General features: G+C 35.4%; 1 protein-coding gene across 2 annotated transcripts; it reads right to left on the bottom strand.

Moving 5' to 3' along the window:
- Window positions 1-1142: 1142 nt before the first annotated feature.
- LOC109187091 (7-methylguanosine phosphate-specific 5'-nucleotidase A-like) lies at window positions 1143-4881 on the bottom strand. Of its 2 annotated transcripts, none has more exons than XM_019337238.1 (10): window positions 4819-4881; window positions 4574-4717; window positions 3116-3176; window positions 2607-2739; window positions 2319-2442; window positions 2181-2237; window positions 1979-2075; window positions 1680-1902; window positions 1535-1595; window positions 1143-1425 (listed from the first exon to the last, which is right to left on the bottom strand). In XM_019337238.1, the coding sequence occupies exons 2-10, from the start codon at window positions 4682-4684 to the stop codon at window positions 1369-1371; spliced, it is 924 nt and encodes a 307-aa protein (XP_019192783.1). In that variant the 5' UTR covers window positions 4685-4717; window positions 4819-4881; the 3' UTR covers window positions 1143-1368. The 2 variants fall into 2 exon arrangements, with proteins under 2 accessions (XP_019192783.1, XP_019192784.1); XM_019337239.1 differs by having other exon boundaries at window positions 4574-4702; window positions 4793-4828.
- Window positions 4882-16605: the final 11724 nt, after the last annotated feature.

Here is a 16605-nt window from a genome sequence, read left to right as displayed (position 1 = left end):
AAACTTCAATTCCTTACCATTGTTAAAAGCATAATTGTGGACTGCATCTTTGAATTCTACCTTTGATGTAAATGTTAAGTCAACACAGCCCTAGTAGTCTCCCCTCTTGAATTAACAGGTTGTTCACTCTCTCTTACCCCATCAAACTCCACATTTTTATCTACATTTGCCTCAAACTCTGGGTCATCATTACTATCAGCACTATTCTCAAAGTCATCTAAATAATCCCCAGATTCTGACTCACCCTCACTTTCTACTAATGGTGGTTCACCCTCACCTTCTCCACCACCTACTACCCAAACCTCAATCTCTTTGAGAAACATTCCAACATCGCAAATAGCCTAACAATCACTATCATTATTTAATTCAAATATCGTGTCACTACCAGTATGGGTGAAATATTTCAAGGTGTCTAACATACTGTATCCCAAATCCTCAGCTATTTCCCTAAGAGTTATCATACCCCTTCTATATATCATATTCCATGTCTTTTAAGACTACCACCAGGTCTTAACTTCAGATTGAATTGAGTTGTGTTACTTCCTCCATCTATGTAGGAAATTAAAACAGTTTATTAGAGAAATTAAAAACGGAATAGGGAAATGAAATAAGAAAACTGGAGAAATGATGAAGAAAAAATTGAAAAAATAGAGAAATGAAAAACAGAGAAATGAAGTAAACGATTACTTAGTATTTATCTTATTGTAACAGAGTTATTACTTATTAGTATAAAAAAAAAAAGTGTTTATCTTATTGTACTACCTGTAAGACTTTTTTTTTTTTTTTTTTTTTGGTGGTTAAAAGTAGATGGAACTTTGTAGTAATCCCTTGTAAAACTTGTAAGACTAATATGAGATTTTTTATATATAATATAAGAAAACCTCTCATGTGAATAAAGATTATCAATTCTTTCCATTAGATCTTCTACCCAAAAATTTCTTTGTATCTTCTAAACTCTCCTTCCTTTATGACCAACTATTAAGAGTATAATTATATTACCCGGGAAGAGAAAAACTATAGAAAAATTATTATTCAATTATTAGGAAGATCCATGAAGGACTCCCTAGCCTATTTACTCAAGACAGTGGACCAGTGGTATTACCCATAGTATATATATAACCTTTAGAACCAACAAGTGTTAATTTCACAAATTACAATGCATATTTGACAGAAGAATATATATAAAAACATGCATCCCCAAATTTTAGCAGGTATCCATCATTTTTACAGACAAATAATGGTACTCTTTATAATGAGAAAGTTACAAGAAAAAGCAATCACCAGGAAATGCATATATCCAGACCAACACATACAAAGCTTTGCATTCCTGTCATGGGGTTGCAGACTGCAGTTTAGCCCTTAGCTTGTTCATGTAGAACACAGATGAGAAGCCAGCTTCACTACTCCATGCATGCTTGCATCGTTCTGCAACGCCATAAAAGAAACACCGATCGATCGAACAAGTATAATCAATCATTCTTTCTATAAATTTAACTATCCTCAAGAAAAGCGAATATATAGTTCATATATATACCAGATAGAGGACGTCGAAGGCTTTCTTGTAGCCATCGAGGGAAGCCTCAACGTTGTGGTTGCTGCAATAATTATTTCTTTCAGCTATGGAAGCTAAGGTAGAGTTATGATGATAAAATAAACTTTAGCAGATTCATTCCACTTACATAAAACCAACCGAAATTCGGGTTTCATAATTCAGGCCATCAGACATTCTCAAGTCTCCAGTGTGGTCACCAAGAAGCAAAACATTAGTCCTCTGCTTTAGGGCAGATTCCTCCTCGTCGTTTATCATTATTCCCTTGTCGTCTTCTTCACCAAATTGCTCGTGAAGAGGCTCAGCCATGTCGAGTGCATGCTCGTTCTTGTTAAGAACATGAATCGTCTTACCTGCAAATCAAAACACATCTTCTGATCTATCACCACCATATACCAAAAGTGGCTTGTTTGTGAACGAGAATGATACCTTTAAAACGCAGTAAGTGCCCGTTCTCATCAAACACCATCCTGTTGGATACAACCCTGATGTTCTTAAACGATCTACGAAGTTTCTGCCTTAGCACCTGGCAAATTAAAGAACGAGAAATGGCATCGTGTCATAACAATGTTTGTCTATTATTTGTGCACTATCAAGCAACTTATCAGAGGGCGTGAATTGAAGAACTAACCTCCTCTATTATGTCAGCTAGACCAGCAGAAAATATAAGAACAGGCACGTTTCTCTCCTGAAACTCCAATTTAACTGTCAATCCATTCCATTCTGTACACAATTAGGCATCAAAATCGGTTTGGTTGTGAAAACCCACCTCTAGAAGTTCAAAAAACTCGACAACGCCATCTCTGAAAGCAATGTTGGCATTCGCAACAGAATTCCTAATAGCGTCATATGTAAGACCTCCTTCAATAAGAAGGTCATGTGTCTTTCCCCACCTGCAGAAATGAGCCTCAACTTTCAGATGCTAATTAAACCCATTAGCAAATTAAAAAACGGGCCTTTGAGCTAATGGAGAATGCTTGCAAGCAAACTATGAATTCAGTTCGATTATTGCAGCAGACAGCAGAGAAGAGCAAGAGCAATATATATATATAAATACCATTCTTCCATGAGCTTCGTTTTCTCATCAAGCGGTATTGCTGGGTTGAATTCTAAGGGATGATAATACTCAGCTAATTTCTGCTTCTTCATGTTGTATTCCGGATCATCCTGCTGCAAAAGGCTATGACTGCCTACACACACACAGTTTAATTTGGTTTTACAACTATATTGCCTATATAGATCGTAGTGAAAGCACAACTTTATTTTCTTATATAAAGTCACATTTTCAATTTCCTGCACAAAAGTTATTGCTGGTAGCGAAGATGTAACTTTATTTTCTTATATAAAGTTATATTTCCAATTTCTTGCACGAAAACTATAGCTCGTAGTGAAAGCGCAACTTTATTTTCTTAGTGCCATATTTTTATATTTTCAAATGACAGTGTGCTGGACTTAGCCTTCTCTGGCCTCTGTCCAAAACATACATACAATACATTCTTTTGATCATCCAAATGCATCATTTCAATCAAAAATAGTAGTGAAGTGAAACTTGGACTGGATACTTACTTTGCCCTCGATGTCCATTTATCCAGTATTTGGTTAAGGTCCCATCAAAATCCGCAATTACCTAGTGATGAAGCTAGCAAAACAAAAACATTACGGCCAAATTTGGTAACATAGTTAGCTTATCGGTTAATTTTGACTTATTTGATCACTATTAGTTGTTTGACTTGGTTAAACAATCAATATTTAATGTTTTGATTAATTAGTTTTTTTGTAAGAGTTTATTGCTCCAAAATGCTAATGGGTGTTTGGCAGGATAGAATTGTAATTTCATTCCTACCAAACTCTATGGAATTGCAATTCCTTGGTTTGGTTGGAGGGAATTGCAATTCCTTCCAGTCATGGAATTGCATTCCTAAGGTCCACAGTCCACATTTTGTGAAATTGTAATTCCATACTAAATTATTATTTTATCCTTCTTATGATTATTATATTATTATTATACAAGAACATTTTAGTCTTTATTCGTTTTTTTCTTTCAATTCCCAATCATTCTATTCTTTCATACCAAACAATGTAATTTAAATTCTCACTTTATTCTTTTTCCACGGAATTACGGAGTACAATTCTTTTCTCCATAATTCCTTCCTTCCAACCAAATGCCCTATTAAAATTCAAAAAGTTGCTCAAAGTAGAATTTTCAATCAGCTTTTTAAGAAAGTTATTTTGGCTATCAACTAGTTAAACTCACTAACCCAATCAGCTAACAGCTATTTACCAAAAACCCCTAAACCTCACAATGCAAACCAAGATGATGTATATATATGTATGTATGTATGTAAAGCCAGCTTGACGCGGTGCCCTCCAATCTAAGCGCCGAGAGGCCTCCACTTTAGCAGAGACTTCACGGCCCATCTCACCACTTGGAATGGCCAGGCCAGAAGATAGCACCCCAAGCCCAGCCATCAGGGCAAGCCCAATTGTTTCACCATCTAAAAGTGAGTCTCACCAGTGGCAGTGTGGGAGCTACTTCTCAAAGTGAGGGGGACTCCTTGTGCGCAGTAAGCAAAGGTCTAGCCTAACTCTGTGGTTCATGTTCAGTTAAGTTACCATGATTTACATCCTCCCAAATGCTTTGTCGGTCGGGGTGTGGGGGGTCCTTAGGGTTGGGGTTCAACATTTGGAAGAATGTATGTATGTAGAAAGCTAAGAGAAGTATTAATCACATAATCAGCGCAGCCAATATGAATTCACATCCAAAAATACTAGCAACAACTCACAATACTTACACTGATGATATGATCAAGGACGGAGAACACCAAAAGATTAAAAAGTAGCTAGGCATCTTGCTTGAAACAAATAGTTTACTACCCAACACTCACTGCATTGATCTTTGCATAGGGTTCGCTGTATATCAAATTAAAGCATGTGTTCTCTTAACTAAAAGTCTACATTTATAGTTATATATATTACATGTTCAACAAAAGTAAGTCATAAGGGAGGGGTTAAATGTAAGAAAACCTGGAGCTTTGAAGATCCTGAAGTGCGAATAGCAGAGATTTTGTTTTGGAGGGAGTGAGCATCACCCACCACCACCTCTGACTCTGACCCATCAATCACCACTTTTTCCATTTCTGCTTGCTTAGCTTCAATTGATTTCCACAACTACAACCAAATACACAATCAAGAAACACAACTTTCACCTAAAAAAAAAGAACATTCTTTAATAAACTTTGCTTTGTTTCATTTGCGGAAGATAAAAGTACCTGATGAGAGAGAATATACTGGAAAGGGTATCCAATTCTGCAGCTCCAAGAAAGGGTCGAAATATGAATGGAAGGAAGCGAGTAAGCCATACGGTGAAGTGGACCCGCCATTGGTCAACAACTGTGTACAAGTTGTCAGTTTGTGGGTCCCACCCGCTCCCTCCTGACGTCATCAATTCTAAATTTTCTCCCATCAAATCGTCATGTCACCACGTCACCTATTACCTTTTTTTTTTTTTTTTTTTTTTTTTTTTAGAACCGTCACCCATTACCTATACAACAATGAAATAGTGCCGTGAACCTTAAACTAATCGAGCCTAAAATTTTTACTTGATTTTTAAACTTATATTAAATTTTGGCCGATTAATTTTTGTTATTTTGTAATAGTAAATAACAGAAAATAAAAGCAGTAATTAAATCAAGTACAGAGAGATTTGTTATGCAGTTCGGAGCGTTTCTCCTACGTCTGCGGGGCAACCCACGTCTGCCCAATCTATTATAGATGTTCACCGAGGAGATTTACAATAGAACAGTATATTAGACTCTCACAGTTTTAACTACCATACTACAAACCAGTGACGGAGCTACGTGATGGGGTAGGGGGGCCCTGGCCCCCCCTCACCCCATCCCCACCCTTACCCTCACCCTAAATTTTTTAGCAAATATGTATGTATATATTGATATAGTAGAGATAAAATATACTTTTGGTCCCCCTCTATTTTTTTTTAAATAAAACAATCTATTATGTTTATATTAAATGAACTCAAAATATATATTAAAGTTCACTATTTTTCATTAAATAAAAAAAATAAATCATATAATTAAAATTAAAATTTTTCTTTATTATCTTATTTCTTTTATCAAGATTTTAATAATGAAGAGAATCAAGTATACATTTTAATTTTAAAAAATCTCCAAATCAGAGATATATGCTTTGATTTTATTAGTTATGTTGATTAATTAATTAGTGATTTATTGTGTGTTTTAAATGTTTATTTACATTTTTAAGATGTACATTTGCTAGTTTAAAACTTTAAATGATTAGTTTTGAAATTGACAAAAATTAATATTGAATGTTTAATTCGTCTTGGTTTTTGTCTTTTATCTCTCAAATTTTGAAATATTCAGTTAATCAGTGAAATGAATATCAGTTAATTATGAAAAAATTTGGTGACAAAATAATTGAAAAATCTTTTTATTTGATGTTAAGAGAATATATATTTAATAAATGTTGTTGCTATTGTTATTATTATATTTTGTGTTATGTGAAAAATTTATAAAGTAATGATCTGCACATGTGTCGATCGTACTCATATAATTATGTATTTCATACTTTATTACACATAGTATAATTAGAAATTATTATCAATAATAATAATCACAATAATGTATGGTATATATAATAATATGGTACAATTAATTATAATGTCGGCTAAAATTGTAAATTTTCTCTACTACATCGGCCCCCCCAACTCGAGTTTTCTGGCTCCGTCCCTGCTACAAACAACCTTCCTAACATCCAACCTGGACCGTGACGTGCATGCCTTGATAACCTTCGAACAGTACTTCAACTGAGTCAAGCGCAGATAGTAGCTCAGCAAGATAATAATATAATTAATTCTCAATTCGTTAGCTGTGTTCACTTCTCAAAATAGTAAGTCTCAAAAAGGAAAGTTTCCTCAATGAGTAACCTTCCTTTTTTATAGTGATAATCCTTTCATCAAATAGCCACGTGAATAGCTTCATCCCATGCTCGAATCATTCTCTGCCATTCATTTAAATCAGATCCTCATAATTTGCTTGAACCACACTTTAATAGCTGACTTCCGAGAAAATTACACTTTTGGTCCTGTGACTATTGTGGTCTTATTAATTTCAGTACTCGACTTTAAAAACTAACAATTTAGTCCCGTAAGTATGTAATTTTTAACACATTTGGTCCTTCCAGCCAAATTACAGGACAAATATTACCGGAAAAACATAAATGTGTTAAAATTGTTTAGTCATGGGACAAAACGGTCATTTTACATTTTTTTTAAAAAGGAAATCATCGGATAACCATTCTGGGGAAGTCAATCGTCGTCGGACGGAGAACAACATCGCAATGGTCCAACAATTTGCGACGATTCTGTATAGGGCCGCCAGTTGTGCGAGATAATCCTATATACACACTGTACGAGCTAATCTTCCATGGTCACGACGGAGATAATCTTGTACAGGAGACAAGAAATCACACGTAAGCTTCCATGGCATTTGACTAAATCCTTGCAAAGAGGAGGCCAATCCTATATACACACTCTCCCGGACTCTCAGGCCATAAATCTTTGAACCACAAATCTGAGTTTGGATCTGTTCTTAGCTTTTCGCAAATAAGATCGTTTTCCGATTTCCTCTGACCGGTTTGCTCCTCTGATCGAATTGGTATTACTTTCGGATCCCTGTGTCTTTGTGTTGTATGCGCCGGAGAGAACTCTGTCTCTGGTTGCCATTGAAAATGGTCAAAAGCATAAATTCATGTGTGGTTCAAAAATTGTAACAACCATTTAAAATTTTAAAAATTGATATTTTTTTTACTACTTATATATATGGTGAAGATAGAAAACCAAAAAGAAGGAGAGAAGGACGGCAACATTTTGACGGCGAAAATAAAAAATCGTATCAATTCCTCCGATTCCGGCCAGCAGGGACAAGGAAGAAGAAGAAAGTGGTTTGAAATGACTGTTTTGCCCTCATGAATAAACAATTTTAAAACATTTACGTTTTTCCGGTAGCATTTGGCCGGTGATTTGGCCGGCAGGACCAAATGTGTTAAAAATTGCATAGTTACAGGACTAAATTGTTAGTTTTTAAAGTCGAGTACTAAAATTAACAAGACCACAATAGTCACAGGACCAAAAGTGTAATTTTCTCGCTGACTTCCTCTTCAAACACATTAATTGTGAGCCATCCAATTAAAAAGCCTCTTATGATAAATAACAATGGTCCAAGAGTTTTTTGACTAATCCTAAGTCTATTATTTATAAAAATAAATTAGCCAATCATAGGTTTAATGTGTACAAAATATGCACACTTACAATCTCCCCCTTTGGCAATTTATTTGGCAAAAACTATAGCATCTTATACTTTGGGCAAACAAGAAAAATAAGATAATTTTATTAAAAAGCCATTAGTATATGTGCCATACAATAACCCAAGGTAAGAAAAAAAACATTACCAAAAAGCTCTTGTAGACCATGTTCCATGAACTCGTATTAATTTTCAGAGAATATGTGTGCTGTCTATGAACCCCGAGAAACCTCAATATTCAGATAGAATAACTGATCACCAATAGATAGATTAGCTAAATAAAAGCTGATCATCCAATAATAATAAGTTCACTGTTTAGATAATAATAACCAGTAACTGATAATAATAGCCATAAACTGAAGAGATTACCAAAAACAGTGTAGCATAATAGAGTAGTAGACAAGCCATACTAAAAAAATACCATATGTCGCAGTCATCATGCTTTCCTACTACTCCCCCTTTCTTGTATCTTCCCTTATTTCATATTCCAAAATAGTCAGCCAAATAAAACTCCGCATTTCTCATAAAACTCCCCCTTTCTTCAAAAACTCCTCCTGTCTATTACCTCCTGTCTATTACTCCCCCTTTTTTGCCAAATAAGTGACAAAAAGGATCGGTGAACATCAAATCAGTGGATTAGACTAGTGAGTTGACGGGGTGCCCAACCCTCTTTCCCGTAAAATAGCAAGAAACTTATCCAACATTCATCCATATTGATCAATATTGATTGCCATACACCAAGAATGTAGGGTTTTCATATTCATCCCATGTTCGCAATAGTAGAAAAATCATTCATATATTCTTTATAAAAAGCTATCACACAACCAACACCACAAGAGTCTGAATAACATGATAATTCAAAAGATATGATAACCAAATAATATGGTAACCTCGATAATCTAATAATCCGAAGATTTTCAATCAAAAAGATAATCCAATATCCAATAATATCCACTAAAGACAATAACTCAATAAGATAAACCATATAAAGAGAATCCAATAACTAATACCAGATAGCTTTTGCTTGATGATGAAATAGAGAGAACAGCTCCATAATAATTCCTTTTTGCTTTTTACGAAATCTTTTGCCACATGAACCTGCACAAGTGAAAATAGAAAAGAGAAACACAGAACAAGGTACATGCAATCTTGAAAACGACTTAGCAAATAACAAAGAAGCACAAAATTTCAAGAAATTTTCAATTTTGGTCAAACAAGACAGGAAGATGATTCAGGCACAGAATCACAACAGATAGCATGAAAAACACACAACCAAACAAAAACACACACGGTCATGACCGGACCAAACAAAAATCACAGAGAAATAAACACATTAATCAAATTGCACCAAATTTATCATTCAAGCAAACATATTTTAACACAAGAAACACCAACAAAAAGGCATAATCAAAGAATTATCAAAAACAGCCAACACAACGTAGATAGGACATTTAGTGAACACACAGAAACAGCCAATAACAAAACATAAAGAATAACCCAAGCAAATTAAACGAAAACTTAAAAAAAAACGAACAAGTAAAGAGAAAGAATCTGAAAGATTAAAAGTACCTGATGATTTAATGAATCCAGAGATACAAGTATATATATAAACTAGAATGGATAATTCATGTTCAAAAAGATATATGCACAATAATATCAAAACAAACATCATCTTTAGGAAATTCAAGATAAAGAGAAGGTGGATAGATAAGAAACTAATAAGACCTGAACACTTGGCTTTTAAAACGTGAATTCAAGATAGCTTTTATAACTGCTTAGCCTTAAGACTTAATCTGCACACGAGAGAAAAAAAATATTAGTAACACTAAGTAATATTTATTTGTGAATTAGTGTACCTGAAATTTTATTAACACGGGCAAAAAGAAATTTAATTAGCTGGATTGCTGACGTCTTAATTTTTTATGCCACAACTCAGACTCATTTATGTTGGACCTGCAACAGAGGATATCATGTGTTAGAATATAGCAGCTGTCTGTTGATCGCTTACCTTCCATAACACATTGTTTTTCATTATCCATAACACTGCAGTTGTCTTTGGTGAAGCTAACATTCCAGTTTTGGTCGCAAAGTTGGCTAATGCTTATGAGGTTGGCATGGAGTCCGTTTACCGGTAGCACCTTTTTCAACTTGGGTAGACCTGCAACATTTAGAGTACCTACTCCGGTTACTTGTCCTTTGACTCCATCACCAAAGGTTACTTCACCGTTGCTTGTGTTTATGTCACTTAGAAATTTTGCATTTCTGGTCATGTGACGTGAGCAACCGCTGTCGAAGTACCATTTTTCATCCCTACCTGCATTTTTAGAGTGAAAGGATACAAGATTGATATAGTCGGATTTCTTTACCCATACTTGTTTGATAAACGGAGTAATGTACTTATGGCTATATTTTTCGGCCCTTTGTTCTTTGTAGAAGTAATAACACTCAGGTCTGATGTGTCCTCGTAACCTGCAATAGTGACACACTGGATTATATACCTTATAGTTAAAATTGTTACGTACTGTACCTCGTGTTTGCCTTGCTGAGCCAGTGGCAGGCGCTGATTCACGATATTGTTTAGCTGTGCTTGACTCAAGAGTATCTTTTGGATGTGGATCAGATATCTTGACAAAAGTTCTTTTGTCTTTGTTAGTTCCTCCAGTAAAGCCAATACCAAACCTTGCACAGGATTGCCGCCCAGAACCAAGAATTTCATCAAGAGTTGAAGTGGTATCCATCATTTGGATTTTCTTTTTGTAAGTACTCAGTTCCAGCTTCAGTTCCTTGACTTCCTGTTTCAGTTTCTCTTCTCGATCAGTGTATTATTTAATTAATGCGTCCCTATCTGCTACTTGACCTTTGAACACGTTTAGAGCATTTTACAATACTCTAACTTCACTAGACACTATACGATTTGCTTTAAGTAATGCTTCCCACTTGGAATACAACTTGTTAAACTCTACTTCATAAGATAAATCTGGTATTTCATGGTCTTCCGCCGAGTTGTATTCACCACCCTCCGTGTCAGATGCATCTCCAGGTTCTGAACATGTCGCAACTCTAGCAGAAAAAGCTACAAAATTACCAAACATTTCTTTTGCGTCAGAGTCAGCAGTTTCTTATTCAGGTTCGTCATCACTCCAAGTTGTGGCTATCATAGACTTCTTTCGCCTAAGGTAAGTTGGACATTTAGCTTGAATATGACCAAAGCCCTCACACTCGTAACATTTTATTCCTTTGTTGTTTGATTTTTCCTTGGAGCGGGCTGGACGTGAGGCAGCAGGTTTTGAGTTTGACATGCCAGTTTTTGTACCAGTTTTCGACATGTTTGAGCTTGCTCCTTTTTGAAATTTTTTGTTTTGTGAATTCTTTTGAGATACCTGTTTCAAAAAATTAGAAAATTGTTTAGTCAAAAATGCAATTGGATCATCACCTGATTCGTCTGGGTTAGCGGTATCATCATGTTCTTCAGCGACAAATGCAACTGTCTTTTGCTTTTTGGTGTGATCAATAAGAATTTCCATTTCGTAGGTTCGAAGATCGCCCATTAGTTGAGCCACTGATTTTTTCTCCCAGCCATCATGTTCTTGAATAGCGGTTACCTTCATCCTGAATCTTGGAGGTAAAGATCTTAAGATTTTTTTGACAAGTTTTTGTTGGGAGAAAGGTTTTCCAAGAATTGTTGCTCGATTAGCTAACTCTTGTATGCGTTCGTGAAAACTCGCAATATCTTCATCCTCGTTCATACGAAGCCCCTCAAATTCAGTTTTTACCAGCTGAAGCTTTGACTGTTTAACGGAACTTGTACCTTCATAGGTGGTTTCGAGTATTTCCCATGCAGTTTTTGCACAATCAATACATGTAACCAACGAAAATTGATTTTCATGCATTAAGGAATAGATTGTGTCAAGAGCCTTATCGTTATATCTAGTAGTGGTAATTTCAGCTTGAGTTCTCTCGGTTTCTGGTTTTATCACTGGTGGATCACCGTCTCTTTCTCCAAGTTTTGTAGGTGGTGTCCAACCAGTCAGTACCGCCCGCCAAACCTGATCTCCTTGAGCTTTAAGGTGAGTTCTTGTTCGAGCCTTCCAATATGCGTAGTTGTCACCTGTAAGCTGGGGAAGTAGCCTGAACCTTTCCATTCTAAAACACTTAGCAATAAGCAAGATTGGACAAAGTAATAACAAGATGAACAGTATTGAAAACCGCTGAACACTTAAAAATATGGAACACGTAATAGCCAGATCGAAAGACTAGTAACTTAAGCCTCCAGGCTTTGATACCAATTGAAATAGTGCCGTGAACCTTAAACTAACCGTACCTAAAACTTCTACTTGATTTTTAAACTTATATTAAATTTTGACCGATTAATTTTTGTTATTTAGTGATAGTAAATAACAGAAAATAAAAGCAGTAATTAAATCAAGTACACAGAGATTTGTTACGCAGTCCGGAACGCTTCTCCTACGTCTGCGGGGCAACCCACGTCTGCCCAATCCACTATAGATGTTCACCGAGGAGATTTACAATAGAACAGTACATTAGACTCTCACAGTCTTAACTACCATACTACAAACAACCTTCCTAACATCCAACCTGGACCGTGACGTGCATGCCTTGATAACCTTCGAACAGTACTTCAACTGAGTTAGGCGCAGACAGAAGCTCAGCAGGATAATAATATAATTAATTCTCAATTCGTTAGCTGTGTTCACTTCTCAAAATAGTAAGTCTCAAAAAGGCAAGTTTCCTCAACGAGTAACCTTCTTTTTTATAGTGATAATCCTTTCATCAAACAGCCACGTGAATAGCTTCATCCCATGCTCGAATCATTCTCTGCCATTCATTTAAATCAGATCCTCATAATATGCTTGAACTACACTTTAATAGCTGATTTCCTCTTCAAAGACATTAATTGTGAGCCACCCAATTAAAAAGCCTCTTATGATAAATAACAATGGTCTAAGAGTTTTTTGACTAATCCTAAGTCTATTATTTATAAAAATAAATTTGCCAATCATAGGTTTAATGTGTACAAAATATGCACACTTACATACAATAACAACAATAATGTAAAGGTAGTCGATGAGTTTGGAATTTTTTTTTTTTTTTTTTTTTTTTTTTTTTTTAGAACTGTCACCCATTACCTATACAACAATAACAACAATAATGTAAAGGTAGTCGATGAGTTTGGAAAATTTTATTTGCTTGCGCAATCATGCTTTTTTTTTTTTTTTTTTTTGATATGGAGTCCACAATCACTATTTGAGAATTAAACTATGCATTCAACCACGTAAATATATAAGAAAATTGACAAGCTTAAGTTGCTCAAAAGAGTTACCGAGTGGATGGAACATAATTTTTGTACCTAAAAATCTAAAATTATGTGTTATATTTTTGTTAACACTCTCCATTGAGTCCATTGTATAAGATCACATGTGTACAAGTGATGAGAACTGTATAAAACTGTATTGAATGAACTGTATTGCAACTGTACAGACTAGGTGAATATATACAAATAGGGAGATTAGTATAGGGAGTTATAATGTGACTCAAATACATAGAGTCCTAGTACTAATCCTAATGTTCCCCCTCAAGCACATGTTATGCTAGTAACATGTAGCTTGTTTCTAAGAAAAGAAAATCTAGGACTAGACAAAACTTTTGTAAATATGTCTGCAAGTTGATCTATTGTTGAGATGAAATTGACTTGAATATCTCCAGCAGCAAATTTATCTCGAACAAACACTACAAGAAAAATGCACATAGACAACACTAAAAAGACAACAGTTTTTAAGAAAAGTGTTGTCTTTTGTATAAAAGACAACAGTTTGGTCCAAAACCGTTGTCTTTGATGCAACACTTTTGTCAAAGACAATGGTTTTTACTTAACCGTTGTTATAAGTGTGTTGTCTTTGTGCATTTTGTGAAAAGACAACACCACAACGACAACGGTTTTTAAAAATCGTTGTCTATGTGCCTTTTTAAAAAAAAAAAAATAAGACAACGGTTTTTTTAACTGTTGTCGTTGGTGTGTTGTCTTTAAGCGCACTGGAATACACAACACTAGAAAGACAACGGTTGTTTAAAACCGTTGTCTTTGTGCGCTCTTTTTTTTTTAAAAAAAAAAAAAAAGACAACGATTTTATTTAACCGTTGTCGTTGGTGTGTTGTCGTTAAGCGCAATCGAATACACAACACTAAAACGACAACGGTTTTATATAACCGTTGTCTTTGCATGTTCTTTATTTGTTTAAGACAACGGTTTTAAACACTATAAAGACTATAGTGTCTTTACATAACCGTTGTCTTTGGTATGTTGTCTTTAAGTGTATTTGAATGCACAACACTATAAAGACAACGGTTTTAAAAAACCGTTGTCGTTGCGCATCATTATTTAACAGGTATATAAAAAAAAACTAAGATGTTAACTAGAAAAATCAAACCTATGACCTCATGTTTAACAAGTACACAGTTTTACCAACTATGCAACACAACCTCTTATGTCTAAAGGTGCAACATCTGGTATATAACTGGGTTGCTTCTGTGTTGTTTGTGAAAACCAAGACAACAATTTTAGAAAATAGTTGAAAAATAAAACCTAAGACCTCTGACATAATAAACTAAGCTAAACCCACCAACCCACAACAACACTTATGTATTTAAGCGCAACATCTAGTATATTACCAAAATAGTTCTATTTTCGTTAATATTTAAATATAAAATTATTCACCAAAATTTCAAAGTAAATTCATTAAAGTTTTATTTTCAATTATATTACAATAAAGACCAATCTATGAATTCAAAATAATAATAATAATTATCAAGTATAAAAAACAATATGGGGTGGTGTTCATAATGGTGCGGTATGATGTGTAGGGGTTTAGGGCGATATATATGATAGGGGTCGGGGTTGGTAATCGACTATTCCGGCTAGCGCATGACTAACAAGGTTAGCTATATGTTTGTAATTGACCCTTACGGCTAGCGCATGACTAACAAGCTAAGGTTAGCTATATGTTGGTAATCGACCCTTCCGGCTAGCGCATGACTAACAAGGTTGAAACTGTTGGTAATCGACCCCTCCGGCATGTCTGGGACACGTTGAGAATGGATATGAAAGAGTAGTTGATCGATGCCGTACAGTTTGCTATATCCCATTTCTTTTGCCGCGATCTTAATTAGCTCTATGTTCATAATTACCAAACTATATATTCATAATTTTTGAATTGAAATGCATATTCATAATGATTGAATAACTCTTATCTATATTCACAATTATAGAACTTTGTGTTTATAATTTGCGATGTTCATATTCCCAAGTGTTTATAACTATACATTTTAGAAATTGTGAATCAACAATACAGAAATTATGAATCTACAGTATAGAAATTATGAATTTACTGTATAAAAAGTATTAATCTATACAACTGTATTTAAATTAATTAGAAATATACTGTATAGAAATTATGAATCTACATTATAGAAATCTATGAATCTCATGTTTTGTACCTATATACCCGGTTTTATTTTAATTGACCGGATGTAGCGACTCGAGTAATTAAATTAATATTTTGTTATGAAATTTCCCTCTAAGCAAAGACAAATTAAAATTTCCCTCTAAGACAAAATTGGGAAATTTTTGTCTTCCCTCTAAGACAAAATTACGCAAAATTAGGTCTAGTCCAAAATTTCCTCCTTCACTCTCCGCTAACTGCTCGTCCTTCACTCTCCGCTAACTGCTCGTCCTTCACTCTCCGCTAACTGCTCGTCCGTGTGTTCTCCGCAGACCGCCACTCTCGTCAGGGGGGGTTTCTGGCGGCCGGCACTAGCCATCTCCGCCGACCGCGTACCGCCGCCGCGTCCAAGCTTCGACGCCGTCGCCAAAGCCCAACCTCTTCCGCCATCGCCGCCGCCATCCTGTGTCGCCGTCGGTCCAGCTGCCGCCGCCGTGAGATTTAGCTTTGAAGGTTAGCTTTTCTATTTTAATGTAATAATCTGTCAAATTTATCCAAGCTAGGTCTGATTGTATCAATGTGACAATGTGTGCAAAATTTGGATATCCAATACAGTATTTGTTTTGTTGTGTGAAAATATGATAAAAATTAAAATTATGATCTCTGGGTGTGATTATTGAATTTTTCTCGACCCTTCCATTTTCATGATCCTCAGCTCCTTTTCAACCCCAAGTTACAGTAGTTCAATACAGTTTCAGCTTGAGGTATAAGATAACATTATTCTAAAGTAGTCTAACAGCAGAGTAAAGTTAGGAAAAGAGCATTATTATACAAATTTCCTTGAGAATTAAGTAGAAAGATGAAGGGATGACATCCAGACAGAATTTCGTTATGGAATGATGGGTCTTTTGGATGAAGTAAAAGGAAAGCATAATTTTTTTGGTATTTGGATATTGAGCAGCTACAATGTATATGTGGGGTTTCACCATGCTGGGGGGACCATTGGAGGCTGGATGCTCAGGGCTGCTAATCTGTGAGGCTTGCAATGGCAACTGAAGCCTTTGAGTGGAGGTCGTCTGTTGCCATGGTGAGGATTCCACTATGGAAGAGGATTCACCATGCTTGGCCTTTTACTGATGTTCTCGGATCACTCTTAATTTCTGGGAATGGAATGGAAAGGTTGGTGGACTATGCAAGTTGATTCTGAAGCTCAGAAGCTGTTCTGATTCTGAGGCTTCTAGCTGCAGGAGTCCCTAAAGCTTGT

Source organism: Ipomoea nil, unplaced genomic scaffold, assembly GCF_001879475.1.
Source record: "Ipomoea nil cultivar Tokyo-kokei standard unplaced genomic scaffold, Asagao_1.1 scaffold1416, whole genome shotgun sequence".
In the NCBI taxonomy this organism is placed as follows: domain Eukaryota; kingdom Viridiplantae; phylum Streptophyta; class Magnoliopsida; order Solanales; family Convolvulaceae; genus Ipomoea; species Ipomoea nil.
This window is presented reverse-complemented; position numbering and strand designations above follow the sequence as displayed.

Bases quoted from the DNA above. Each gene is read 5' to 3' on its own strand.
- LOC109187091 (XM_019337238.1), bottom strand. From the start codon at position 4,684: ATGGAAAAAGTGGTGATTGATGGGTCAGAGTCAGAGGTGGTGGTGGGT. The intron at 2,740-3,115 runs GTAAGTATCCAG...GTGTGTGTGTAG, and splicing joins AAATGGACATCGAGGGCAAA to GCAGTCATAGCCTTTTGCAG. The intron at 2,076-2,180 runs GTTAGTTCTTCA...TTAATTTGCCAG, and splicing joins TAGCTGACATAATAGAGGAG to GTGCTAAGGCAGAAACTTCG.